This window comes from Fusarium mangiferae, assembly GCF_900044065.1.
Source record: "Fusarium mangiferae strain MRC7560 genome assembly, contig: FMAN_scaffold014, whole genome shotgun sequence".
NCBI classification, from domain to species: Eukaryota; Fungi; Ascomycota; class Sordariomycetes; order Hypocreales; family Nectriaceae; genus Fusarium; species Fusarium mangiferae.
Window position 1 is genome coordinate 397209 of NW_024573934.1, and position 27027 is coordinate 424235.

Consider the following 27027-nt stretch of genomic DNA (forward strand, 5'->3'; position numbering starts at 1 on the left):
AGCTGGCCCGGTAAATGGCTGTTGTTATTCTTGGCTCCCAGAGTGCAACGTCGTGTAGCCACCACCTCCGCGTTAAGGCCCGGTACCTGTAAATCCCCCGCAAAACGGCCAGAACGTTGGTAGCTAAAAATACCGGCCTTTAGACTAAAGCTTCACCATCATAAATACGATGTCAAAGCGTCCCGTGTAGATAAGATTAGCGATCACGCAATCTGGTATGCAGTTCACGCAAGTTCAAGCCCGCGACAGTTCAAACTGTTAAGATGGTACAGAGCTTGTTTCTACACCCGTCGAATGAGACGGTCTGATAAGATAGCCTGATATGCAAAGCAACCCTCCAAGCCCAGCGGTCAACCGGTAAGCTGACTTATAGCAAAGTCGCCACAACGGATGAGCTTAACCATATTTCCGTCCCGCGTCAATAAAGGCTGTCGACCTGCATTAATACTTGTCCATGGCTGCATAAACACGAGCTGACCGGCAGATACGAGCTTATGGCTGAACATGATTGTTGTGATTGGCAGGTCGAGGTGAGAATATTGAACAACTCAACAAGAGCGCCTTTCAATATTCGGCCGAGCGGGATTGAGGTTGGGTGTTGATGAGAAGGTGGGGCCAACTTGGTTGATGATACGATTGAGCATGTGCATCTCGCAATATGTAGTAATTGAGCAACTCATCGGGAGAGGTTGGGCGGCAGAAGTGAACGACTGGTATTTAGATGACTTGTATAAAGAGTCCCTGTGATCTCCTCATTCCAAGACTCACTCAGGCTCAACCACTGGCTCAACTCTCCTGACCACTCTTTCAAGAACATCACCACATCTCCATCATACCTTCGCTCCAGCCGCCAACATGAAGTTCTCAACCTTCATCGCTCCTCTCATCTCAATTCCCCTGGTCTTCGCCAGCCCCAACCCCAACAACGACCACTACCCACCTCCCCCCAAGACCAAGACCGTGACCGCAACAGTCACTCACACCGTCACCAAGCCCATCTACAAGCCCCCGATCACCAAGACCGAGACCGTCACTAAGAAATACCCCGTCACCAAGTACGAGACCGAGACCGTCACAAAGTACAAGTGGAAGCCTCCCGTCACCAAGACCGAGTATGTCACAAAGTGGAAGCCCCCCGTGACAAAGTACGTGACCAAGACCGAGACCGACACCGTCACCAAGTGGAAGCCGCCCGTTACCAAGTATGTCACCAAGACAAAGACCGACACTATCACAAAGTGGAAGCCTCCTATCATCAAGACAAAGACGGAAACCGAGACCGACACCGTCACCAAGTACAAGTGGAAGCCTGCCATCACCAAGTACAAGACCGAGACTGTCACCAAGACTGTCACCAAGCAGCCTTATCCTACTTACCACAAGCCCGGCAAGGACTACAAGGCTTAAGAGATATGCATCTCTTTATGGACAGCCTCAGAGGTTCATGTTCTTACCTCTGACTCGTCACTTGTCTCAGTGATGGGTAGCGCCTCCGGCGAGGCTATGATGGATCATGACGCGACACGACACTCCTTAATTATTTAATGTCTTCATTTTGTCACTGTATACGCGCTGTCGCCACTACGAGTTGAGCTAGTGGGGAGGGAGCTACCACTTGGTGGCTCCTTTGGGCGATTGGATAAAATTTCTTCTTCGAAACACTCGTTGTATAGTGGACATAGCCGCGATAACGGCGACTACAGTTATCTATAGACCTTATATAGCTTGAATGGTATTACTGTTTACTGTATCAATTATGCCTTAGTGAACTGGAAGAGAGCCTTGGTGCCTTGATGTCAGAGACTACGTACCGAAAGGTATGATATAAACACTATTTTTATGCGGCTCCATTTCCGCCGATCCCTGTGTTGTCACTGGTCCTTTGATTGAAGAATGCGCTGTTATATTGACTTAAGTGGATCGTGTTCTTGACTCGAAGAACTTGCTCTCTTGGTAGTTACAATACTTTGTCAATTATGCTATGTAAGCATACTTCTTCTAACTGATAAGCGCCTTATCAAGACATGGAGACTTCTTTATTCATTCAAAACATTTGCTTTGAATTTTTTCTCATTGTAGAAGAGTACTCACGGGTATTTGCATAGTCAGGAATCAGATAGTCGAGACCAACGCGAAATGGCAATTCGTCATGGTGAGCAAAATGGCCTGAGCCCGCAGGGATGCAACCATTGTAAGGCTGTAGGCATTACCGAAGCGACAAGAGAAACCGACACGTAGTTCCGTCTAATGCATTCACTTACTTGTCGGTCTCCTGTTCTTCTTCGTCACTCAACTTCTTAATCTGCTCCTTCAATCGTTGTATCTCCTTCTCCAGAACTTCATTTCGTTCCATCAGCTCAACAATCCATCTATCCCGATCTTCTTCATCTTTCAGTCTCTGAACCTCGTCCTGCAAGAAACTTATATATGTCTTGGCTGCATTATTAGCCTCGATGCCCACATTTGCTGTCCTTTCTAAGAAGATTTAGTATCGGCACGAAAAGCACGAATAGCCGGGAATACAAACCTTTCGGGTTCTCGGTTTCGCTCGGCATATTGGAGGACTAGTTGGTCCGTGGGAGATACTGGCGGCGTCAAGAGTCCTGGTCTGGACTGCGTGGGTATGATGTTTTAATGCTTTTTAAGTCCGCACGTTTCGGCTTTATGTTTCATCACATAGCATTAAGTGAACTAATATGATCTGATGCTTATTACCATCGCTCCACCGACTTAGTGCTTGCCACCCGGAACCCCACTGACCTAGGATCTGCAAGTGCCGCTCTTTTATACGTGTGAGACGGTCTAGGGTTCCAGGGAGCTGGTCTCCCTAGCGCAAGTAGCTGAATCAGACTGTGTCTGTCATGCTGGAGATTAAACTTTGGCATGGGAGCAACCCCTGCACTCTGCTCCACTGACGATTCTCCTTTTGGCTGCCTGCGGAATGCCCTCTTGAGTCCGTGGGTCGCGGATATACTCACATGCGAGAATCACGACTCTTGATGGGATAATATAGGTTGAATTCACATTGCAATACGTTTGTTGGTCACCTCCATTAGATAAGGTACCGCCACGGCCCGATCGCAATCTCGATACGTGTGAAACGCCTGTCACATATCATCCTTGGAGATCTGAGCACATCTGCCGAATACCCACCCAGCTATTCGACTTCTATGACTCAAGTCTTAACGGGCTATAGTTAGGCATGGCATCCTGGACTGCGTATGCAGCCAAACATTGGCAATCGCGGTCCGAGGCGTGGCCCAGGATCCGCTCTGGGAGCACCAGCCGCCCTTGAAATACGGAAAACCTTTCCTTTCCTGTACTAGCAGCTCTTCTACAAGCAATCAACGATCGTCTCTTGGCCAGCAGACCAAGGCTGGAGATAAGCTTTGAGACATCGCTCTTTGTCGGCCCGATTGCTCATCTGAACAAGGTTTACAAAGACTGTGTTTTGGTTGAGAGGCGGTTCTAATAAGTCGTAACATGTCTCACTCCACATTCGTTATTAAAAGAGGTTGCCCTAGCTTTTATCGTCATTGATCACTTGTCCCAGTGCTTGAAGTCCCACTTCGCCTCTGCTAATTCCACAGAACAAATTCTGGACCATCTTGGCACTGACTCGAAGCTGTTGAGTCGTTAGATATTTTGAATCAGTTCTAATCTGTCATGGATGTGTATGGTCACAGAGGTTGCAAAGTAAAAAGTACGATTAGAGTTTTCTCGTAGTTATCCCCAGCATTATCCTATGCAGCTTAGGTAACTCTTCGGGGTTAGGTTGCGAGTTGCGACGGGACACAATCCCCTGTTGGCGCCACTACTTAGCACAGACATATCCCCTCGAAAGTCCAGATTGCTAAAATAATCCCCTGCAGCCTTTTTCATCCCTCATAATAAGAGGCTGCCGGCTTAAAGCCACTGCTTGTTTCCATAGTGGGACACAAAGGAACCTCCATTACCAGCCTCAATGCTGGCCTCGTTTATGACAGAAAGAACTGCAGTGGCAGACTCTTCGGGAGAAATTGCTCCCTCCCAGTGGGGTGCGTAGCCTTTGAAAGCAGCCACCATATCACGAACCCCCTGAATCTGCTCTTCGGTGTCTTTTTCTTATCAGCATGCGATGCAAAGGAGCTTGGGGGTCATATACATACAATTGGACGTGTCCTGGGTAGCAACAAGACCCGGAGAGATGGCCATGAACAGGATACCCTCCTTCCTATACTGGGCATCGAACTTTGCAACGGAAATATTGAGTGCGCCCTTGCTGATGGTGTAAGGGGCCCCATCAGCGATTGAGAAATTGGTAATGAAGTCCGGGTCAGCCATGCCTGACGAGATGGCGATAATCTTCTTGGCTTGGCCTTTGCGGATAAGCGGCAGGGCTAGGTTGAATAGGTGGATGTTTCCAAGAGTATTGATCTTGAAGGACTCGAGCATGTCTTCTTCAAGTCTCTCGGGTTCCTCGCCACTGGATTGTAAGCGACTTGGCGATACAAGTGTTAGAATGAACTTACAGAACCCCGATGGGGTTATGGGCAGACCATTCGGATTGAAGAGCGGCATTGGCAATAATATAGTCAAGGCTACCGCCTGTGATCTTGGCCACCTCTTTGACCAAGTTCTGCTCCCGTGGTCAGCATGATTATTTGTGAAAAGTCAAAGTAGTTACATACCTTTACCGACTCAAGGCTTTGGATCTCGCCTTGGATGGTATGAATGTTGGATCGTCCAGATAGTTCACGCTGAATCTTCTCTTCGGTCGCCTTTTTATTGCGGACGAATCCAATGACCGTGTTTTTTGAGTCAGCAGACAATTGACGAACGAACTCGAACTATGGGATATCAATGTCGTCGTCAGAAAGATGAGTCTGATGGGCTTACACCGAGGCCTCGGGATGTTCCGGTGATGAGATAAGATGGCATTGTGATGATGGTTTGATGTTTAGGCTGGGTGAAGTGAGTATTGTTTGATGATAGATATTGTGCTTGATAGGGAATTGAAGCTGTATGATGAACTTCGAGGCCTTATATATATCATTCTCAACACACATTTTCGATCATGAAAGTATTAGTGCTTTGTAATTCGGATTGACCCTGCCCGCGATACGCCTCTTGGTCAGCGAGCTAGTGGATGTTTATAGTGGGGCCCTCGCAAAAAGTTGCCCTGCACTAAAGACCTACCATAAGCCACATTCGTCGACGTCGCATTATCGTCCGCTTCACAAGTGTATTCAGAAGATAATGCAGCCAAGAGCTCATTATAAATCTTTTGAGGATTGCTCTGACTATGCAGCTCTTTGTGGCCTGCAGGATATTTCTAATTTTATCATCATATTAGGTTTATGAGGATCATCAATAAAGCTGGGTGTTTTAAAGACGGCAGAGAAACCGTGACAGTAATTACTTTTTAATAATAATTGAATGTATGATGAAAATGATCCAATTATATTCAAAAGTTAATACACGTAACTAGGCATCTGGTATTATGCTGTCCTTCCCTTCCACTATATAAACGCTGGTACCGACTTGTGAGTCGAGCTCAGAATAACGCCCAACTTCCTAATATAATTCATCTCCTCAGTATACAAGTCCTTTTGCACCCAGATCGTCTCGATGACTCTTTTGACCGTTGCAATATTTCGGTACTGCATATTTTCACTCGTCCTGTCCATAACATCCAGAATGATCATTCTTTGCCTATCGCTTTCTGCCTCACAGCCAAAAATGAGTAAAGGAAATGGCCATTGGCAGGCAGGTAGTCGTTCAAGTAACTCAAACGCCTGTCCTACCCACGTTGTGAACTTTTGATCTAGTGGAAGGATTCCTGCAGATGCGCGTCTGAGATAGATCAGAGTAGCTAGGCGGTACAGCTCGACAACTAGATCGAATGCTGGATGCGCTGTATCAGCAGAAGCATTGTTATCCGGTCCTTTCTTCTCAAGATTGCGTAGCTTCCAATCTAGTGTTTCAAGATGGCTTCTATGGGCCTTCGTTTCGTAGCGCGGGTCAGAAGGCACTGTTGCGGCGTTGAAAGCTTCAGACAGGAGATATAATATCTCATGCGGCGCACCTGTAAGACTTTCGGGCTTCAAGAAACATTCTGTTAGCTAGCTCTGCTGAGTAGTGTACAGTACATACCTGTCCATTGCCGCATACAACTGGGTGAAACGAATCCGCAGCGTCATCGGGATCAAGCGTGACATGTGGCTGCCAGTGGCGTAAGCTGAACCTAGATAAAGTATTAAAATAGTGCACCCAGCCTACAAGAGCAGCTGTATCGTGGTCAAGGTTATCCACATCTAGCCCAGCTGTCTTGACGATCTTGGCAGCGCCACAAGCATACCATAGCCAATGGCTCGACTTCATGGAGTTTTGCTGTATCTAATGCCGGAGTTAGTGCAGTACTTCTTCAAGGGTACGGCCCGTACCTCTAGCGTGCTTAGTATCATGCCAGCTGCTATATGGCAGGCTGAATCAGTAACGCTGATGCGGCCTTGTGTTGACTCTGCTAGTTTTCGCAGAGCGACTACTTTATAATGAGCGGTCGTTTGTGGTGAGTTGCCGCGATGGAAGGAGGCAAGTGCTAGAGCAGATTTGAGAACTGCTGTAGATGAAGGTGAAAAATCCGAGAGGGCTATCTGGATTAACAGTTCCCGAACCCTTGGAGCATCATGTCCAAAAGACGTGATGGAGTGTGAAGCTGTCTGTATGACTGGCTGGAGTAAGTGGAAGCTGTTCGCAAGGGGCATGCTAGTATGGAGTGGACGGTAAAACTTACAATACTGAAAGGATCTCTGATCGGCTGGTATGAGTCTAGCTATGGGTCCCACTGCCGGACCTTTGATCAATGATAGTGGCTCTGATGCCTCAGAGGAACTTGCATCGGAAGATCCAAAGGATACTTCAGGCAGCCCCAGCATGTGTACTCCATAGGTTTTATCCGACAAAGATACTACATCGTGCAGCCTAATATCTGTAAAGGTGGTATTCACCAATCGATGCTCAGACTGTTTACTCTTGATGCGTGGTCTAGGGCCAACTATCGCCCGGCGGGTATCATTCCGACGCGGCCAAGACAACTGCATGCCATAGCCCTTGCAGTGGCGTCCTGCTTTGATGCACCGATTGCACTTCGGATAAGTTTGGTCACAACGCACTTTACGCGCTATTGGTTCTGTCAGTAGCGCCAAGTACAGGGGACTGGGGACAGGGCGAACCTCGACAAGTTCCGCATCCCAGAGATGGCATTTCGATGGCGCAGAGGTATGACACAATGTTGCTCGCAAAAACTTTCCACTCTTGATCCTTCTTGGATATCTTGGTGGCATGAGGGAAATAATATGAGTATCTCCGCCATGGAATGATGCATTCCCCCGATTACCAACATCAGGTAAGCAGCCACAGACAGGATAAGCACGGTAATATGCCGGCTATATCCAGTCCTTCCTTGGAGCAACTTTTTGCGAAATGATTATAAATGTGGGGAGATTGAGACTAAGCTGTTATCCTACTAGCGCATATCTATCTTTAGAACAGATTCTGGACACCACTATGGCTAAGCCGTAGGGTAAGTCCAGTGTTTTGCGAATATCTATTACTTCGTTGCAGTCATACTGACATTAACCTTGTATGTAGAGTTAAATAGTTACTTACTTACATATTGAGGACTAGTTGTACTTAAAGAGACTGGTTATGCAGAAAGCGTCTGGCGACAATCAGAATCAACGCCCACAACCAGAAAGACAAATTTTTTGCGCACAAAGCTGTTACCTACCAAAAGACACTTTTCCCTCAATAATCACAACTGGATCTAAAATTCACATTCCTCATCCCCATTACCACCTCGCTAAGTTAGAGCTATTTCTATAGCCGCATATTTGTCTTACAAGTCCAAACAGTACATTGGGTGATTTATCCCTAGGAAACTTTTGAACGCTGAGATAAGTGAGATAACCGATAATCGGTAACAGATAGCAGATAAGATAAGTACTGACCTATCTCGGCGTCTTGGTGGAGCGCTGAGTTCAAAACGCCGGTCGGTTAAGACCAATCAACCAATAAATCATGCTGGAGGGCACTAACAATATTGTGATTGGTACACTGCCCTTGTCCAAGGTGTCAAGAGAAAGGCGGAATGATTATCAATGAAGGACTGTCTTGCATCAAAAAGAGTGCATCTGCACAGCAAAACCATGTTCTCTTCATCCATCATTCTGCACCCTTCATCTCGATCCTTTCGCAGTGGTTGATTACTGATGCGGCGATATTTCCTCACCTTTCCAGGCAGCTTTCACAATGACACGACCGCCGAGACCCAGTGCTTCGTGGCCCCGGCACGATGTAATAAGTTCCCCGAGTGCTTCGCAACGATGGTGTTGCGAACGCATCTGCCTTGACCACTGACAAATACATCCACCACGATCGCGATCCCCTCAATCTCAAAAACCATGGCAGGCGTACATAATGACGTCGCGAGGAATAATCACAAAATCGTTCCGCTGGAGCAAACACGGTGGAATTGCATAACTTTCAGCAGTTTTTGTTCACTAATCACCCTGGGGATGCCGCTTAGCTGAGCGTCGCAGGGCTTAGCGCAATGCACAATCGCCGCAATGACCGCAGCTTTCGCCGCAAACCGAAAGCAGCTTGGTTGCCTTTATAAGTTAATATTGACTTGTCAGCAAGCAAGATAGGAAACTTCGCTCTGGAATTATGGGATATTTCGAGAGTTGTTTTGGCCATGGCTGACCAATTGCAACAAAGGTAAGGAACACTGAAAGGGTTATGACTGGAGAGCTAATGGACATAGACCCCATGGAGTCGCTTGTACGCCCTGTCGGCGTTCAAAGATGAAGTGTGTTACTTCAGAGCCGGCATCTCTTGTGTGTGATCGCTGCCAAAGATTGAGGAGACAGTGTATATTTGAGTCACATCGTAGGGGCCTTTGGAGGAGAGATGTGTCAGGGAGAAGGTAAGTCCCTCCATGAGACAAAGGGATGTAGTTAATCTTCTTGGTAGGGAAGATCGAGCACGGCATGCAGAAGAGGTCATAGAGGATGGATTAGCTTCTGGGTCCTCAGGATCGCAGCGCGTCTCAGATACCCAAGCCTTTCAAGCACCTGATCTACCAGGCCGGAGATATTCGTATCAGAATCGAGCTCCCGAGTCAGTGTCCGCGTCTTCCAGATCTGATCAGTCGCCATTTACACCGGCGTCTTTTGTTGCAAATTACCAGGATACACGAGGGTTGTCACTAGGTTCGGCTCTGAACCCAGACCGATCGATGGAAGGAGAACCCGGAAGCTCCCTAGATACGTTCCTCCAGCATAATCTCCCTGAAGCAATGGATTCCCCGAGAACGCGCGATCCTGTTGATATGGGACTCATCAGTCGGCCATCTGCACAAAATCTGTATGAAGGGTGCGTGAACCATGATTCAAAAGGGTCCGGTTACTGATTCGAGCAGATTCTTCAAACACTTCAACGGCCTCGTTGGACTGCTCGACCCCAGTCTCTATACGTTCACGTATACACGATCTAGGTCAAGTCTCCTTTTAACCATGATTCTCACAATATCATCACGGATCTTCCAACCAGAATCTCATAAACCTATACGTGACCATGCTGAGTTTCTCCTTGGACAAGCTTTGCTTGCATGTGACTCAGCGATTGAGAACATCTGGACCATCATCTGTATGTATCACTGGAAAGATGGAAACGATACCAGAGGCTACACCCTGATCGGGTTTGCGCTTCGAATGGCGGCTTCAGCGGAATGGAACATGTCACATCGAAGCGTCGCCTACGACACGCACGGTATCGAGGAGTCGGGAGAGCTGCAAGTGCGGCAGCTGAGAGACAAAGATAGGGCGTGGGTGATGCTGGGAAATATTGACCGGATGTGAGATCCTCTGAATCAAAATGGAGACAGGCGCAGCTTACAGTCACTAGATCAAGCTACTTCACCAACCGGCCTCTCTCAACAACAATCGTTCTTGAGCATGTGGCGTCTAGACAGTGGATGGCCCTGACAGAATGGACATATTTACTCGGAGATGGAAAGGCAGTTGCTAGCCATGAGTTGGCAGGCATTGCCAACAGAGTTTACGAGAGCATGGCGAGAACCCGCGCCGACTCTCGTGTTTCTCTGTCAGCATTGGATTTTGGCACGTTTCAGAAGGATATAGATGACTTTAACAATAGGATTGCTGCATGGGGAGACTATTGGCAGGCTACATTCGCTACATGTAAGTAACACAAGAGTCTGGAAAAACATACCTAACAGCATCTAGTTCCCAACCCAGAGCCTTTCCAAACACCTCTGATCTACCTCTATAGGGATTACATGCGTCTTTACTTCAACGCGGTACTTCTGCATAGAATGCTCGTCTCAGAAGACAGAGCTACGCCACATGATCTCATCACCCATACAGCTCGAATATGTTTCTGCAGTGGATTGAGCGTACTGCGACAGGCTATCGAAATGGGAGAGTTAGATATCATCTACTATCTCTGGGATACAGCTCACCTAATGATCGCTTTCTCAGCCATGATGATTCCAAAGATATTGAGGCAAGATATCGACGAGTCATCGATCTCAAAGAATGAAGCTATCACTACAATTGCTCAAGGCACGTCTGCTTATGTCAGCGCGGCCAAGTCAATGGGCCACTCTGATCCACAGACCCACGCAATTTCAGCCCAAGCTCGTCTCCTCTCCGCCATCCTAGCACGACTGAAAGCCGAACTGGGGCAAGCAAATACCGACGTGATGTCTCCGGCCATGCCTGACAACCTCTCTATCTCAGGCCTATCCTGGATTGAAGACCGGTTGAATAGGTCCACGTTGTTCTCTGACGGAAGAATGGAACCGCCTTTGTTGGACTACGTCGATATGGATACCCAGACCATGGGCCCGAACGAAGACATGAGCTCGTTCATGCCGCAAATGTACGACGAACTTGACCCTGTGCTGGATGACGACTTTGTGAACTCGAAATATTTTGATGTTGGATTGCTGTCATGGAATGAGCCGGGCATATTCATACACCCTCATTAGCTTCACGAGATCAGGTTTTGTCAAAAACTTGTAGCAATTGACCAGATATTGTTGTACAACGTCTTAATTGTGAGCCAGATGTGTTATTTGTAATTGAAACTTGTAGCTAAGAGCTGAATCAGCACAGAAAACTTAGTCTATACAGTAACCATCTATAACAAGCTTTATTTCTCTCTTGATGCTCTGTCTCCAACCATCACCCTATTATCCAACGTCTGTATCTTATAAGCAATACCATCCTTCCGGTTTCTGTCAATATGTCAGGTGAAGCCACCTTTACAAACATATTTGGACACAATGCGTAGCGGTAATACTGAGCCTACTACTGATTTTATTGGGGTTTTCATGCTAGAGGTAAACTATAATTCACCAGGCATTTTCCAAGGTCAATGGGCAAGACTTGAATATCAGTGGCTTGTATGGAAATGAAGGGTTCTCCTCAAGCTCATATGACCTCAAAATAACTCCTACCATGGAACCTAGGATCCTTACTATGTGACGCTACACACATTAGATTATGACTCTTCAACAGCTTTCAAAGCGGCACGAACAACCTCCTCAAAGTCCTGTTTCGACAGACCCAACAAATCATTCATGATCTCCCCTTCCTTCTCAAGATGTCCCCCGAACCGTCCCGTAACAAAACCCGTCTCGATAAGATTGTAAACAGCGTAAGGATCACCACCCGCCGCCGCAGCCTGGCTCTCCTTAATCACTTTCTGGCTATCAATCTTCTCTACACTCAACTTCTCCCCACTTACGCGCTCAATGGTCTCAAGGAGCATATTCTGGGTAATAGCAAAATCACTCAGCCAAACAATTCTGTTCTTGGTCTCCTCCCATTTCTTAGTCAGGGCGTTGACCATAGCAAGAGCCGTGTTGGCTTCAGTGGTGCAGCTGAACCAGCCCTCTCCGTCATCCCATATGACGAATCTCTTGTCCTTGATGTGCATTCCCAGGAAATCATGCACGGCACTCCACTTCAGCCACATGCCGCAAGCGATGGCCATCCACTCCAGGCCAGTGGATTCCTTGGAGCGGAGATGATCCTGCACTTGGCCCTTCTCTCGGAACACCGAGTTCAAGGCTCTTGCGTCAGGGTTGTTGTTGTTAAGACCATACTCGGAAGCAACGTAGCGCTTCACTTTGGCAGCGACTGCAGCGTCCACGAAGCGGAGTTGATCAGCGACGGCTAAAGAGGTCATGCAGTTGACAATAGCGTCTTGGCCTGTGAAAGCAGAGACAAGAGCTTTAGTTGGGTATGAATCCTCGATCTTAATGACATTGACGTTTGATGGGAGCTTGCCCTTGGAGGATGAGCGCTGTAGGACGGAGACTGTGAAAGAAGGTTCTTTGACAAGGGCGTCCAGCATGATGGAGCCGATTGAGCCAGTGGCTCCGACGATAAGAATGTTCTTAAATGGCGAAGACATTTTCAAGATGTAATTGGTTGAGTCTACTTTTGTTGAAATTGAGTACAGTGAAGATTGAATGGTGATACCCATATCTACATGGTACCAATCTATCTATTTTAATATTGTGCTGTTGGCCTGTTGCTTACTACCTCTCGTGATACCCTCACTGTCCCATTCCATTCTGCACTCTGCTTACTGATCATACCCTTGCCTGCATTACCTCATCTTTGTGACCTAATCAAGACACCGGCATCTGCACCCGCCCGACGTGACAGCTTACGACGCTAGTCGGGATCTTTAGAAGAACCCTCCGATTCAGTCGCACTTCAATCAATTCCGTCTGACATTTTCGTCACCAGGTTTCTCGAATCAATATCGCGGAATAGAATCAAGATTTGCTTATTATATCTATTGATTCGCTACTATAATTATCAGACTGTTATGTGGTTACCGAGTGTCGTTGCTGCTCTTAAGTCGTTTATTTTCCATCAGTGAGTAATATGGCTATCTACTTAGGCAGTACAATTGGCTGGTACATCTCGTACCTTAAAGGCCGGAAAAGATTAGTAACAACTGCCGATGACAGAAATGCCCGACTGGCAGAAGCCGCAGGACAATAATGAAACAGTTTCAAGATAGTAATCATTTAGAATAGCCTTTGAGTATTCGTAGTTGATATACGGAAGGCTCGGTCTGATGAAGCCTTTTGCTATTATAAATCAGAACGATTATCTTGATCACGAACTTAGGATACTCTACACTATATCTTCCAACGTTGCCGTCACTGACAAGGCTATACTATCTGGCTTTTGTATCTTCATTTTACAATCGTAATATATTCTATCTGTTGCATTTCTAGCATCAAAATGGCCCCTACAGAACATACCATTTATCGCGCCGGCGATGGCAACGGCGGCTTCTCTCCGGCCTCCGTCAAGCTGCCTGACCTTGGTCCTCATGACATTCTCGTCCGCTTGACTCACAGTGGCGTGTGCCATTCAGACATCGTTCTCTGCCAATTAGGAGCTCCTGTAGCTCTTGGCCATGAGGGAATTGGTATTGTCGAGTCAGTTGGCTCGCTGGTGACACAATTCAAGATCGGTGATCGGGCAGGTGGGGGCTTTCACCGCGACGCCTGCGGTCACTGCAAATACTGTTTGTCAGGACGAGACATCTATTGTTATGAACGTGTGATCTTTGGCGAAGGAGACTTTGACAATGGTACCTTTGGTACTTATTACATCGGCAAGGAGACGTATCTCCACAAGATTCCTGACAGTCTTTCTAGTGAGCATGCTGCACCTCTTCAGTGCGCTGGCGCTACTGTGTACGCTGCTCTCAAGGCTACAGTGACAGCAGAGAAGCGTGTCGGAATTCTCGGCATCGGTGGTCTTGGCCATCTTGCCATCCAGTATGCGGATAAAATGGGTGCCGACGTTGTTGTCTACAGCACAAGCACTAGCAAGGAGGCAGAGGCACGACAGCTGGGTGCCAAGGAGTTTCATCTCATTGAGAACATGTTTGATACGGCTACTGCGCCTATTGACGTTCTTGTAATTTGTGGAACAAAATATCCCGACTGGGACCAGTACGTCTTTCTTAGCATACAGAGAGGCTTGGCTAATAATGTTTCTGCAGGGTCATGACTAAGGAGTTCCTCGCTAGAGACGGAACCATCGTCCCTCTTGCGGCCCCAGTCCACGGACCTCTAAGCTTGCCGTACGTTCAGCCATCCACATATACTTACCGATACTGATTGTCTTGTAGTGCGGGAGCAATGTTCTTCCAAGGCTACCACATCTTTTCGAGCCTCGTTGGATCGCGCAATATCCACGACGAGATGCTTGAGTTCTCTGGACGTCACGGTGTCAAGCCTATGGTTCAGCTCTTCAAGCATGAGGGTGAATCAACCATCAAAGAAGTTTTTGAGCTAGTCGAGCAGAATAAGATGAGATATAGGGCTGTTCTAGAGATGCCCAACTAGACTTGGCTTGCAATAGTTAAATCTATTCCTTCCTCGGACAATGAGCTTTACCTAGCTGTATTGAAAGATACCCCGCTCTTGTTTATTCATGAGTCTGTTTGTGTCATGAACAGCATGGCTGCTTTTACCTTTTTGATATATATGACTCATGGGTGACCGGATCCAATCATGATCTGGGTACTGATACGATATCGATATGAATGTTATTTAGGTATAACCGCGCAAGCTACTGAAAAGAGAAGGGCCTGGGTCTTATGTGCAGCTATTGTGCCCCAGTACCCATCCTTGGTCGGTATTCGGGCTCCAGTGTTCGGCGTGCCAGGCGCTAATGCACGCTGGAATCGACCGGTCAGACCATCCGAACAGCGCCCCAATAGGGAATCAGCCCCGTTATCTTAGGGCTGATAGATCCCGACAAAGCTCGCGTAACCCGACGTCTTCGATACGAAAACCCCGACATTTGCAAGCATTGCCAGACTTCATGTAACAATAGAAGCTCGCCAGAACGGGTCAAATTTTATTTGCATTAGGCTCAACCTAAGTAATATGACTTTGAGCTTATGTGGCCATGGTCTGACGCTCACTGGAGTTCGTTTGTTGGATTATAACGTGGTGTAACGACGCCCGCAGCGCTATCGTGGAGCGAAAGCGAGACGCCGGCGTCTTGAACACGAGAAGCCACATTTGACCGGTATGTCGCCATATGATGGCTTACCCCAAAATCTGACGTGAGATTGTTGGGTTCATTAGAGTTGTTCTCTGTGTTAGGAAATAACATCGTGCATAGTTTCCGAGCTCATTGTAGTTCACGATGTTGACAGGATAGCATAAGAAGAACATCCACCAGGATTGTAACATCAGAGGGCTTAGTAGATAAGAAACCAAATTTTAATGGCTATTAATATCTGCATCATCCTCAGCTGCAAGCCAATGCCGGCGTCTATGCTGCAGGCCGGCGTCTTGGTGGAGATGCGGGTCAAGCAGTCCGATCTGTAATCACTTAGTCAGTGCCACTTCACTAAATGATTGGTTTACCTCTCAGCTGAAATCAGCGTTTTGTACTTTGAACACTCGACGGGCCGCAACACCGCAGAGACGAGTTCCCCATCTCGATCTCTCTCGATCTTTGGTGAAATATATCTCTTACCGATCGGCTTCTCCAATGCGCCATGGAATCTTGCGTCATACCATCTTGACAAAATATTCTTATTAAGCCATGAGTTCTTCAACCTCGGAAATGGATAGTATCTCTGTACTGCCACTTGATGCAGCAGACATGGGGGCGGGCCCCAAAAGGGGAAGAAGACCACTTGAAGTGCCAGAGGGTGGATCAGTGACAAACGTGAGTACGCCATGATTTGACATCTCGGCGTGATTAGTGATGCGACTTTTGAGTATTGAGCTGTCTTCTAACTGGCCATGTTAGCGCCGAAGGATGCAAAATCGCATGGCCCAGCGCGCGTATCGACAGCGTAAGGAGTCTGCCATTGATATCCTGAAGCAGAAAGTTGAAGAGCTGGAGCGGTCGAAGGAAGACATGGGGAGGGAGTTTATTAACTTCACTTCTGTCATTCTTGAGCAGGATACTGTCAAGAACAATCCGCAGATCATTGAACATATTAAGCAGACCACCATAAGCTTGCTATCCAGCGCTCGAGAGGTAGATGAGAGTGAGAGACCTGGCGTCGAAGTTGGGGAGCCGAATGACATTCTCAACGATCTCCCAGTCGAAGACCCAGCTGAACTCACACCACCAATTCCGCAAGCCCAGACATTCGACTTTCCTATGATGGACGGTGGCGGACAGATGGACTACACCACCAGCCCAATCGATCCCATGCTTTCCCAGCAACGGCCCAATTCCGATTCGACACCACACTCGTTCGATGCAACCTCCTACTTCCAGCTTCCCACCACCCAAACGCCCTTCTACGACATGACGTACCAACTCCCCGGATCAACGTGGGACTCTACCCTGCCCAACCCCCGATCCTACGCAAGCCAAGAGCTCAACTTTGGCCGGCGGTACCACAGAGCCTCTCAGGAGGCTGCTTTTCTTCTAGCGTCAATGAGACATGCGCCTCCTGGATGGTATCGCAAGGTCTTTGGCTTCTGCATGCATTTTGAGACGAGGGAAGAGATAAGCAGTCGATTGGGTGAAGCACTGCGCAAGTCGAAAGAGATGACGCTTAATAATTGGAGGTTTCCGTTCACTAATATTGGTGGTGCTGGGACATTCTTTCCTGATCAGGGCCATGGTAGTGGCGATTTACCGATTGGCAACAGATCACTGGAGCATGAGGCGTATAGACCCCCCGAGATGTCAGGCTTCTCAATGGGACCCTTCGGACCCTCCATCGAACAGATCAGAGATTTACGCTTGAATCCTCAGTTACGCATTATCGATCCTGAATATGACGGAGACTTCTTTGATGCTGATGAGATTGAGATTTGTCTCCGCGGCTACGGTGTTACTATTCCAGCGGGCAAAGACTTCGTCACAGCTTACATCGACATGAGTATGTTTGAGCGAACCTCAGATTCAGAGACGAGTTCTGGACCTAACACGCCTCCTGACATGCCAGGTAACGGGAATTTCGAAGAGGAAGATCTTGAAAGTGACGAGCCTGCTTCGTTTTCATGCCCCGCTGGCTTGATGGGTATGGCGATGGGAGCTATGCCGCCCCCGCCGAAAGGTAAAGGGCCTGGGGAGCGGTGGAAGACGCCTAGTAAACGGGACACAAAGGTCAAGATTGATGTTGAAAGACTGATCATGTGTAAGAGACAGGGTACGCATTGACTTTATTCTGAAGGCTAACTGTTTCTGATAGGTCTTGTCAACTCAACTGTGTGTCTCGGAAGAACACCAGCCGTTCGTCCTATGGATATCCGTAAGTCGTTAAAGATGTCCATCATGCAGGAAGACTAGAATTGGGATACGTCACTGGGACAACAAAGCAATGGTGTTTTAGTCGCTTGATGAATGGACAAGTGTGAGATAGAAAGGAGCGGGGACGGGTGAAGGGAGAATGATAGCGGTAGTTCAATAAATATATCTCTATGTCCAATAGGCCTCCCATGTATCCCATTTTACCCAGAGAAGTAGTGGCACCCCGTATTTGTACTACCCCTCAAGGAATGTTTCGACATGTTTGACGAAGGTCGGAGCGTACTGGAAGAGAAAGCCGTGGCCGCTGTTGGGGTACAGAATGAGCTGACCATTCGGAACCTTTTGGTAGATGAGGTAGCTGTTTGGCGTCGGGATCATGTAGTCGTTCTGTCGAAGGGCATTCATTAGTATTTGACCCTGATTAAAAGAATAGACAACGTCACTCACGCTTCCATTTGCGACCAAGACAGGTATCTTGAGATCAGGCAATCTGTCATAAGCGCCGTCTTCCCCCTTGCTTTTCTCCGGACTTTCTGTAAAGTCGTGACCTTGTGTGACCTGGCCCATAAGACCCTTACCGCCGTCCTTATAGCCACTGCTCAGCCAAAGGGAAGCCTCTTCACCACTCGTCTCTGCACTCCGCTCATGAATCCTCGACCACCAAGCCTCAGCAGCAGCATCTCCCTCAGCGTTCTTGGGGAAGAAGAGCGTCTTGAATACATCGATGTCTACATCCTTGACACCCGCAACAGAACCGAGACCTTTGTTCTGGGAGTAAACAAGGTCAGGTCCGTAGCTGGTGCCTGTTCCCGCAAGGATTAACTTGCGAACTTTGACCTTGCTGGGATCAGCGTTGAGAGCTACCATCTGAGCGACATAGCCTCCAATGCTAAAGCCGAGAAGATCGATCTCTTTCTCGCCAATCAGTTCAATGAACTGAGTTATGTCAGCGGCGGATTGTCGCATTGAAGTGGCGACGTCGCCGGTGCTGAGGCCAACACCAGCATAATCGATTGTGATAACACGGCGGTTCTTTGCGAAGCTATTGACAATGAGGGGATCCCATTTGTCCATGGTGCCACGGAAGTGAGTCAATAGCACGAGAGGGATGCCAGACGTATTGCCGATTTGGCGATATGCAAAGGTGACACCGTTGGGTGACTTGACATATTGTGTCTTGGCGGTTTGCTGAGTTGCCATTTTGATGGAGCTTGATAAGGTTGGAGATTAGGTTTATGGGGAAATATCACTTAATCAGCCCTTACAGCTGAAGTTTGATGCACTTATGTACTCGTTTGCCGATGGTGCTTGTGATGTCAGCAAGAGTCGGAGTGCTTACTCACAGAAGGGACTAGTAATCATGGCGCCTTGAGTTTACGCCAGCGGATTAGTGATATGACGCGGGCTGAATCCCTCTATTTATGGACTGAATACAGAAGCTAGGATACGCTATAGTTTCGGCCACCACTTATTATCTTTTGGCGTATGTCTGACCCTTGAGGTCTATCTAGTGCAGTGTGTAAGGAAAATGTAAAGAAGACGGCACCACAGTGTCTAGGAACCCGGCCGAACCCGTTCTGCGGGTCGCATCAAAGGAGGAGACTTATCTAATCTGGAGTAAATCGTATCGTGTTTCGACAGTTGCTGTGATAGTTTCATGCAGCTCGCTCGTATAATTGATGATATAGACCGGTATGGCACCAAATCTTGATGTAGCCACTTTAGTTAGATCGGCTAATTGAACAGGTAATCTAGAGCACCCGAACGCATCTTCTGGTTGGCCAAGCGTCGCATCTGGCAGGTTTAGCGTGTTAGTGGCGTATTTCCCCTCCTCATCTGGAGACATGATTTTCAATTATCTAATAATTCTCTCACCATTCTACAACCTTAGCGTCCAGCTCAACCATCCTTTGCTAAGATGGGCAATACTATCAGCGCTTTGATTGAGCCAAATGCGGCAGACGATGGGAACGAGAGGAAGAAAAAGGAACAGCTAGAGCTGATGATGAAGCTCGCAGATGCGCGGCTTGACAGCTTCCAAAGCGAACTAGAGCGGATGTTCTTGGACCGTGAATCGGCAATGCATACTACTGTTCCCGGAAGGAGAGCATTAAGATTCGAGCGTCGTTTCGTTGTTGATGCTGAAAGCATTGTGGGTCTACTACTCAATAAGCCTCTTTACCTACATAAGATAGCTAATATTGTGACTACAGCCCGGTAAAGGCGTTGAGGATGCTGTAGACGCCTTCTTTGGCGCGTCGGATACTGGAACCAAAGTTGCCCTTAATGGCTTCAAATCCGTGGTAAAGACTGGCCTCTCTGCGATCCTCGGCGATTCTTCCGCTGGAGAAAGCTATGATAAGAAGTTCTTTATTTGCATAAAGCAGTATGTTAACTGTATTCCACTTTCACAAAAGCCCCAGGAATGCTGACATGGAGAATCTAGCAATGCAATCATTCGCGTCGACATGTATACGTACAAATATACTTTTGCTAACGAGGGAGTGGTTGATATGCACAAGAACATCCTGGCTTACATTCTGTGCATCTCTGTTGTGGATCATAGAAATGTGACCGTTGATGAACTCGTCTATCTTGCTTCAGAGTTTGCTGGCGACAATAACGGTCCGGTTTCTGGATTTGAGGAGTACTTGGACATGATCACCAAGACTTGGAACAAGCTTAGAGCTATGGAACCTTTGCCTGTCAGTGGAAGGCCAGCTCTGAACTACCCCGTCATGCCTACCGCTCCGCCTTGGTCATGATACTTCTACCGCAAGTCTGTATACAGCGGGGGTTGATGAAATTAGTAAAGCTTTCTATATGTAGTAGTGGTAGCGGGACGTACTTATACCAGCTACACCATTTTGCAAGTCGTCTCATGATGTTGAAAAAGAAGTATATAGCTCCCAGAAGAGTGCAAGATTGAAATACTTCTAAGGCAAAGCTATAAAACGGGGCATAGCCATACACGCAAAACCCAAAAATACTATATCAAGAGGTCTGTATATAAAAGTCTTACAAAATAGCAAACGACCTAGCTTTATTCAAAAGTCTAAAAACCTATATCAAGATTTATTATCCCTTTCTAAACATATCTAACATACTACTGATTAAGTCTGTTTATCCTCTAGCATAACTATAATGGTTTGTATAGCAGCTTTAGCCTAATATTTTACTATGTGGCTTACTGTATTATGTAAACAATACACAAAGGGTACGTCTTCTGCATCATGCTTTATTAAGATAAGTCATGTGATATCTAGTCAGGCAGCAACAGATTAGGCAGCAGTAAGTTCCGTAATAATAAAGCAACCAGGTAGCTAAGACTTGAAATGTCTCCTGATAGCTTTAGTCTATTTCTAACTAAAGCGAATAAGCTTCTCTGTTCATAAGCTGCTATCATTAGACCGAGTTTATCTTATTTTTCTCCACTCTTCACATACCCTATTAACCCTCAACCGTTGCATTCGCATAGCTCAGCGGATTCAAGGAGCTCACCATGGATCCATGGAGACCTAATCGGCCGGAAAAGCGGGATGACTTCGAGGTCGCTATCATCTGTGCTCTGACTCTTGAAGCTGACGCCGTCATCGCTCTCTTTGACCATGACTGGCAAGATGATGGTTTTTCCTACGGCAAGGCTAGAGGGGACCCTAATGCTTATTCAATTGGTGCCATTGGGCAACACAATGTGGTATTGGCCCATCTACCCGGGATGGGCAAAGTCTCTGCTGGCAACATCGCTGCGTTTTGCCGCATGAGCTTTCCCAATATCAAGCTAGCGCTACTTGTCGGTATCTGTGGCGGCGCGCCTACTTATAATAAAGGCAAAAGCCGAATACGTCTCGGCGACGCGATCATCAGTACCGGTATTGTTCAATACGACTTTGGTCGTCGGTTTCCGGATCAATTCGAGATCAAGGATAGTCTCAATGATATCCCCGGAAGACCAAATCTTGAGATCAGAAGCCTGCTATCAAAACTGATGACAACGAGGGAGAGTGACCGTCTGTAGATAGAAAGTTGGAAATATCTGAATAAGATATGTCAAGACGCAAAGAGTCCGGCCACTTTCCCAGGACGATCAAAAGATCTACTTTTTCCAGTTGATTACCGTCACAAACACCAAGACTCGCTGGCGTGTACGTTATGTGCATCGTGCCACCAGGAAACAGATCCAATTTGCGACATAGCCCTCACCTCAAGCTGCGAACAGATACGATGCGACACGAGCCAGTGTTTGCAAAGAGATAATGAGGAGGGAGAGGAACTTCACCCATTTGTCCATTTTGGTACATTCGCGTCAGGGGATACGGTAATGAAGTCTGGCAAAGATCGTGATCATATCACGAAGCAGACGCAGGCTTTGGGATTCGAGATGGAGAGTGTCGGCGTATGGGAAGTCTTCCCATGCGTCGTAATCAAAAGTGTATGCGATTACGCTGACAGCCATAAGAGCAAGGACTGGCAGCCTTATGCTGCTGCTTGTGCAGCATCATATACAAAAGGATTCCTTAGATACTGGGATTCAACAAGACAGTAAGGGCCCTACAACTATGAAGAATTCCTAAATGTTGATATTAAATTGAAGTGCCGAATCTACATCCAAGCCTCAGCAGTTTCGGAAACGCATTATCAAAAGCCTCAGCTATGTAGACATGAACGAAAGAAGGAACAATATTCAATCAGAGGCACCATCTACGTTCAACTGGATCTTCGAGGGATCGGTTGAGTATCCTGGAAAACAAGGCCCGGGCTGGCTTTCAGATCAAGATTACGATACTGATACAGAATCGGAGCCTGAATGGGAAACAGAAACAGCATCGAACACCGAGTCAGAGCAAGAAGGGACCATTGAAGCGCATGAAGATAATGGAACAGGGTGGGAAACAGCGTCAGACGAGGAGTCCGGAAACGAAGATTCCCTTGAAGAGGATGAACATAGTGAAGCGAGCTGGGAAACAGCATCAGATGAGGACTCGAGAGAAGAGGGCTTCCCTGAAGCGGACGATGACATGGGGGCAGACTGGGCGACAGAATCAGTTGGTAGATCTGAGACCATCGAGGATTCCACCCCAAGCCGACGACAATGGAGACATTGGGACAGCTTTTCCAACTGGCTGAAGTCGGATCTGCCAGTTTACTGGATAAGTGGTAAACCGGGCTCTGGGAAGAGCACTCTCATGAAATTCATCGTATCCGATTCCAGGACGCTAGATGCGCTGAAGGAATGGAACAAGGATGTAATCATCATTGCACACTTCTTTTGGAAGCCAGGCGGTACGATGCAGCATTCTTTCAAGGGCTTTCTCTGTTCATTGCTCTGTCAGATCCTGAAGAACGACAGGAGCATCTCAAATAAATCTCTCAAGAGAATCATTCAAGATAAAGATGGGAAGGAATCACCAAGTGATTGGGACCAACACGAGCTTCGAGAGCTTCTTTTGCACTATCGAAATCATTCGTCACAGCCTATATGTTTCTTCATCGACGCTCTGGACGAGATTTCGCCGGAGCAGGATACGCTCGATACGCTACACGTTCTCAAAACTCTTATCTCCCCTACTACCAAAATATGTGTGTCAAGCCGACCGGAGCGTCTGTTTCGACTTCGCCTCCAAGGCAAACCAGGTCTTGAGATCCATAAGTTGACGTGGCTGGACATAGAGCAGTATAGCAAGGTTTCCATACGGGATTCCACCCTGCTACAACCACAAGGCCTCAATATCCCAGATCTAGCAGGGCGTATAAGTGCAATGTCTCAGGGCGTTTTCTTATGGGCTGTGCTTGTCACGCGGTCATTGATTCGAGGCATCAATAACGGCGACTCAATGAGGGTTATTTATCGACGATTGGATTCAACACCTCGAGACCTCATGGACCTATACCGGGATATTCTAATGCGATCTGCTGTTGATCATGACATATACCATAAATCTGCCTCTATGATGTTCAATTTGGTTCTTGTCCTAAAGGGCAAACCTATGCCATTGTTTGAAGCCATTTTGGCAACGGATGAGCCATTGTTGGATCAATTTGTCGTCCGGCGTAAGGGAATACCTGCACAAAATCTTGTAACCAAGGGCTTGCGCGTGGTGAACAACCTAGAACTTGGTTGCGCCGGGTTATTGGGAGTTCGTTCCTCGACAAAAGACAGACCTCCTACTCTCAAATCGAAGCCATTACTTGCTTGGCTCAGAACAACAATCACTTTTATCCATAGAAGCGCTGAAGAATTTCTGATTGACACGGAGGATGGCCGCAAACTTTGGGAGTCTTGCCCATGCTCGCAGGAAGAGCTCTTGATTCGAAGGGCGAAAGCTAAACTTGCTTGGTATGAACTTTATCAGTCACTGAGTATCGTATCAGAAATGAAGTCTTGTGAGCTGCCCTTTGTCTTGGAGACCTTGACCAAGTGGATACGCGAAGCGAGCCTGCCACTCACCGTTAGCACCACTATGTTGACCCTTGCACAGAAAATGTATGAGCGAGGATCTCTATTGACACCGGAAATCTACCGTGAACTTCTACCCCTTCATTCTCGCCGGGGACAGTTCTTGATATATGCAGTATCTTTTGGTCATACTACATTTGCGTTCAACAACTTGGCAACTTTTCCAAATTCTGAGAGATACGAGACTGCTTATTATATCTTTTATAATGTTTGTGCCGAGCTTCATCCCCCGGATGATGACGGAAATATGATGCATGATCGCGGGGTAGTCAAGTTCATGATCGAAAACGGCTACAGTCCCAACTGGCCCGGAAGCTCAGAGACGACAACTTGCAAATTTGGCAGCCCTTGGCTTCGATATCTTTTAGCACTACAGGGGGAACTTAGCGGTAGAGTGAAAGCTATACTCACTTCGACTCAGGCACTTGCAGTCTTGGATACTATACGCATGTTCCTCAAATCTGGGGCCAGTGTCCAGTCTAGGTTCAAGATAGTATTCAGTTGGTGTCGAGCGCCCGAGAGAAGGCTACCTGCACATATTAGTCTTGAAGCTCTTTGTATTCATCCTTATAAACGCTTCCCCTGTCCGGACAACTGTGGCTTCTTGATCCTAGAGATAAACGCCAAGGTGCTCCTGGAACCAATACTAGTTCAAGTACACGGTGCAATACGCCCCGTTTCCCGTTTGAGGCTTCCGGAGGCTGCCTCTCACACAAAGGCTCTTGCATTCGGTAATTGGAACAAGAAGGAGTATTTCATCGTGGATAGAAATTGGGTGTCAGAGTTACTTGTAGAAGGAGTAAAACTCTGGTTTCGGCACGCTACGAGGAAGGGCGATGACACAAAGTTGAACAACACGGTTATGGGGATGTGTCGTTACGTTACTGGCAAAGTTGGTGAAGGTTCGTGCCGTCAAGACCCGTGGCCCTTTTAAGTTTTATTACACTAGCCAAGTTCAATACTGTGTTGGGTTTCTAAATGCGATTGCAACTCTAGAACAAGCTGGGCATCAAGATATCCATTACACGGCTTCGAGGGTAAGCCTTTAGACTATATGGGAGTGCTCACGTCGCCTAATCATATAAGTAAGCCGGGTAACTATGAGGAATGTATTAGCCATGTGTTCAAAGGTACATAGAGAGTGTGCTAGCTCACTCGCTATATCCAACCTCGTTGACCTCATAGAAGACGGAGCGATCGTACTTGGTCAACGACCAGCCATTCTTGATTCTCGCAGGGAGATCAGGGTTGGCTGCATCAGAAATGTTAGTAAACAGAAGAAACGCATACGAACGGGGCGCTTACGGATGAAGTGACGCCCAAAGGCCACGAGGTCATTTGTCTCACTAGTATGCTGCAACGCCTTCTCCGGCGTATATCCCCCGGCCACAATAAACTGCACACCAGCACGAGTAGCTACCTCTCTTATAGGCGCTAAAGCATCCTCAACCTTGCGTAAATGCTCAGGTGTATCCATTGACCCATCTGCTCGAGGCTCGATGGCGTGAATGTACGCGATGCGGGGTTGAGCGTCTACAATAGCTTGCGCCCACGGAACGAAGAGCGATAGCGGTTCGAGTTCTCGCATCCCTTGAAAGCGCGTGAATGGTGACATGCGGACGCCAACGCGCTCGGGTCCGATGGCGTCGCTGACTGCATTGACGATGCGGAGGGGGAAGCGGATACGATTCTCGACACTGCCGCCGTATTGGTCTGTTCTGTCGTTGCTGGTTGATTGGAGCTATGGTACTGTCAGACCTATTCCATATTCTAAGTAAAAGCAGATACTCACAAATTGATCAATAAGCTGCAGGTTGTCTGTCAGCCATCGAACCTATCACTTCGAACATGAATACTTACGTATCCATTGGCGCCATGAATCTCGATGCCATCAAAACCAGCCTCCATAGCGTTCAAAGCCGCCTGTCGGTAATACTCCACAAAGTCATCAATATCAGTTTCGCTCATGACAGTGAAGTTGTCCGGAATCTTTCGTGTGACATCATCGTCTTCGAAGAATGGTTGTGAGCCGGGGCTGAGAACAGCAGGGACCAGATCTGGTTCGGCAATACGTCTAAAGTAGTGTCAGCGGACAAAATGACAATCAGAAACGAGGGGCTAGCTCACCCAAGAGCCCAGAGCTGACAGAGGATAAAAGCCCCTTTGGCATGAACTGCATCAGTGACCTTCTTCCACGCCTTAATCTGTTCTTTAGAATAAATTCCTGGTGAGAAAGGGCGCCCTGATGCCTCGAGGGAGATGAAGGTTCCTTCTGTGATCAACAAACCGCCAGCTAGCAATCATAATTAGTGATAGTTTCCCAGTCGTAAGCCATAGTGAGGACTTACGTGTAGCGCGCTGTGAGTAATAGTCTGCGGCGTAGGTAGCGGGAACACCAACTGAATCAGCACGGCCACGAGTCAAGGGAGCGAGGACGATCCGATGCTGTAAATCAAGAGCGCCGACCTGGATTGGCTTGAACAGCTTGGAGGTCTGTGAAGTCATTATGGTTTAGCGTAGATGTGCCAATTATAGTCTAGTGGGATTGAATAAGCGTGAAGAAGTAGAAGTGTACTTGCGATCTTGGATGTAGAATTTTGATAGCTTAATCCTGTGTATTAGCACTTACTGCATATATATATACGCCCTGATTGCCTTCATCCATTGATTAACAATCGATGAATTACTAAAATGCATTATCTTGAACAGGTCATATCTGCTTTCAAATCGCGATATCATGTGAACGCCGAGGAAATTCCAAGTGCACATTAGCTTTATTGGTTACGGGAATAGTGGGCGTTTGTTTTACGTGGAAAGCCGACAAGACGAGCTGGCTCCACATTGTTTTTCGGAGCTGATTACTGATATGCATGAATGCCTTGGATGCAACATCGATACGGCCAAGTTTAGTGAGCCTAGATGACGAAGTCAAATTATATCTGGGACCTTGGCTTGAATCATAGCTTCTTCACTTGCATTACTAATTTTTAGTCGGCTACGGATGTGAATTATGAGATGTCATAAAACTATCGATGGCTCAACACCTAACCAGAGGTTGATAAGATAGCTTATCTTATCTGATCAGCAACGCTTCTTTCTTTTGACATCAGCGTATCACGAACTGAAATGAGGGAAACTTAGAAGACCCCTAGAAGGTGATGCAATCCCAACCCCTAAATGCTGTATATAATCCATGAAGCTTTTGTATGTCATTCTCGGATTACG

General features: G+C 47.2%; 12 protein-coding genes across 12 annotated transcripts; 6 read left to right on the plus strand and 6 right to left on the minus strand.

Moving 5' to 3' along the window:
* Positions 1–855: 855 nt before the first annotated feature.
* Positions 856–1407, plus strand: FMAN_15106 (uncharacterized protein; the record flags this gene model as incomplete). The annotated part of the gene is made up of 1 exon (XM_041822555.1): positions 856–1407. The coding sequence occupies one exon, from the start codon at positions 856–858 to the stop codon at positions 1405–1407; it is 552 nt and encodes a 183-aa protein (XP_041688224.1).
* An 850-nt stretch (positions 1408–2257) lies between these two features.
* Positions 2258–2555, minus strand: FMAN_16210 (uncharacterized protein; the record flags this gene model as incomplete). The annotated part of the gene is made up of 2 exons (XM_041822557.1): positions 2258–2475; positions 2528–2555. The coding sequence occupies 2 exons, from the start codon at positions 2553–2555 to the stop codon at positions 2258–2260; spliced, it is 246 nt and encodes an 81-aa protein (XP_041688225.1).
* A 1351-nt stretch (positions 2556–3906) lies between these two features.
* FMAN_15105 (uncharacterized protein) lies at positions 3907–4920 on the minus strand (the record flags this gene model as incomplete). The annotated part of the gene is made up of 5 exons (XM_041822558.1): positions 3907–4097; positions 4149–4465; positions 4512–4618; positions 4671–4829; positions 4879–4920. The coding sequence occupies 5 exons, from the start codon at positions 4918–4920 to the stop codon at positions 3907–3909; spliced, it is 816 nt and encodes a 271-aa protein (XP_041688226.1).
* A 581-nt stretch (positions 4921–5501) lies between these two features.
* FMAN_15104 (uncharacterized protein) lies at positions 5502–7245 on the minus strand (the record flags this gene model as incomplete). The annotated part of the gene is made up of 4 exons (XM_041822559.1): positions 5502–6083; positions 6136–6378; positions 6426–7162; positions 7215–7245. 4 exons carry the CDS (start codon positions 7243–7245, stop codon positions 5502–5504), a joined length of 1593 nt encoding a protein of 530 aa, XP_041688227.1.
* A 1492-nt stretch (positions 7246–8737) lies between these two features.
* Positions 8738–11056, plus strand: FMAN_15103 (uncharacterized protein; the record flags this gene model as incomplete). Its single annotated transcript, XM_041822560.1, has 6 exons — positions 8738–8760; positions 8807–8968; positions 9016–9417; positions 9464–9898; positions 9949–10244; positions 10290–11056. 6 exons carry the CDS (start codon positions 8738–8740, stop codon positions 11054–11056), a joined length of 2085 nt encoding a protein of 694 aa, XP_041688228.1.
* Positions 11057–11571: 515 nt separating this feature from the next.
* FMAN_15102 (related to 2`-hydroxyisoflavone reductase) lies at positions 11572–12489 on the minus strand (the record flags this gene model as incomplete). Its single annotated transcript, XM_041822561.1, has 1 exon — positions 11572–12489. The coding sequence occupies one exon, from the start codon at positions 12487–12489 to the stop codon at positions 11572–11574; it is 918 nt and encodes a 305-aa protein (XP_041688229.1).
* Positions 12490–13337: 848 nt separating this feature from the next.
* FMAN_15101 (uncharacterized protein) lies at positions 13338–14455 on the plus strand (the record flags this gene model as incomplete). The annotated part of the gene is made up of 3 exons (XM_041822562.1): positions 13338–14059; positions 14110–14190; positions 14239–14455. The coding sequence occupies 3 exons, from the start codon at positions 13338–13340 to the stop codon at positions 14453–14455; spliced, it is 1020 nt and encodes a 339-aa protein (XP_041688230.1).
* Positions 14456–15692: 1237 nt separating this feature from the next.
* On the plus strand, positions 15693–17384 carry FMAN_15100 (uncharacterized protein; the record flags this gene model as incomplete). The annotated part of the gene is made up of 3 exons (XM_041822563.1): positions 15693–15797; positions 15882–17232; positions 17287–17384. 3 exons carry the CDS (start codon positions 15693–15695, stop codon positions 17382–17384), a joined length of 1554 nt encoding a protein of 517 aa, XP_041688231.1.
* Positions 17385–17579: 195 nt separating this feature from the next.
* FMAN_15099 (uncharacterized protein) lies at positions 17580–18545 on the minus strand (the record flags this gene model as incomplete). Its single annotated transcript, XM_041822564.1, has 2 exons — positions 17580–17732; positions 17793–18545. 2 exons carry the CDS (start codon positions 18543–18545, stop codon positions 17580–17582), a joined length of 906 nt encoding a protein of 301 aa, XP_041688232.1.
* Positions 18546–19263: 718 nt separating this feature from the next.
* FMAN_15098 (uncharacterized protein) lies at positions 19264–20110 on the plus strand (the record flags this gene model as incomplete). The annotated part of the gene is made up of 3 exons (XM_041822565.1): positions 19264–19497; positions 19559–19731; positions 19792–20110. The coding sequence occupies 3 exons, from the start codon at positions 19264–19266 to the stop codon at positions 20108–20110; spliced, it is 726 nt and encodes a 241-aa protein (XP_041688233.1).
* Positions 20111–20847: 737 nt separating this feature from the next.
* FMAN_15097 (uncharacterized protein) lies at positions 20848–24736 on the plus strand (the record flags this gene model as incomplete). The annotated part of the gene is made up of 3 exons (XM_041822566.1): positions 20848–21349; positions 21401–21887; positions 21940–24736. The coding sequence occupies 3 exons, from the start codon at positions 20848–20850 to the stop codon at positions 24734–24736; spliced, it is 3786 nt and encodes a 1261-aa protein (XP_041688234.1).
* Positions 24737–24875: 139 nt separating this feature from the next.
* FMAN_15096 (putative NADPH2 dehydrogenase chain OYE2) lies at positions 24876–26307 on the minus strand (the record flags this gene model as incomplete). Its single annotated transcript, XM_041822568.1, has 7 exons — positions 24876–24900; positions 24958–25054; positions 25108–25543; positions 25595–25609; positions 25663–25876; positions 25930–26095; positions 26151–26307. The coding sequence occupies 7 exons, from the start codon at positions 26305–26307 to the stop codon at positions 24876–24878; spliced, it is 1110 nt and encodes a 369-aa protein (XP_041688235.1).
* Positions 26308–27027: the final 720 nt, after the last annotated feature.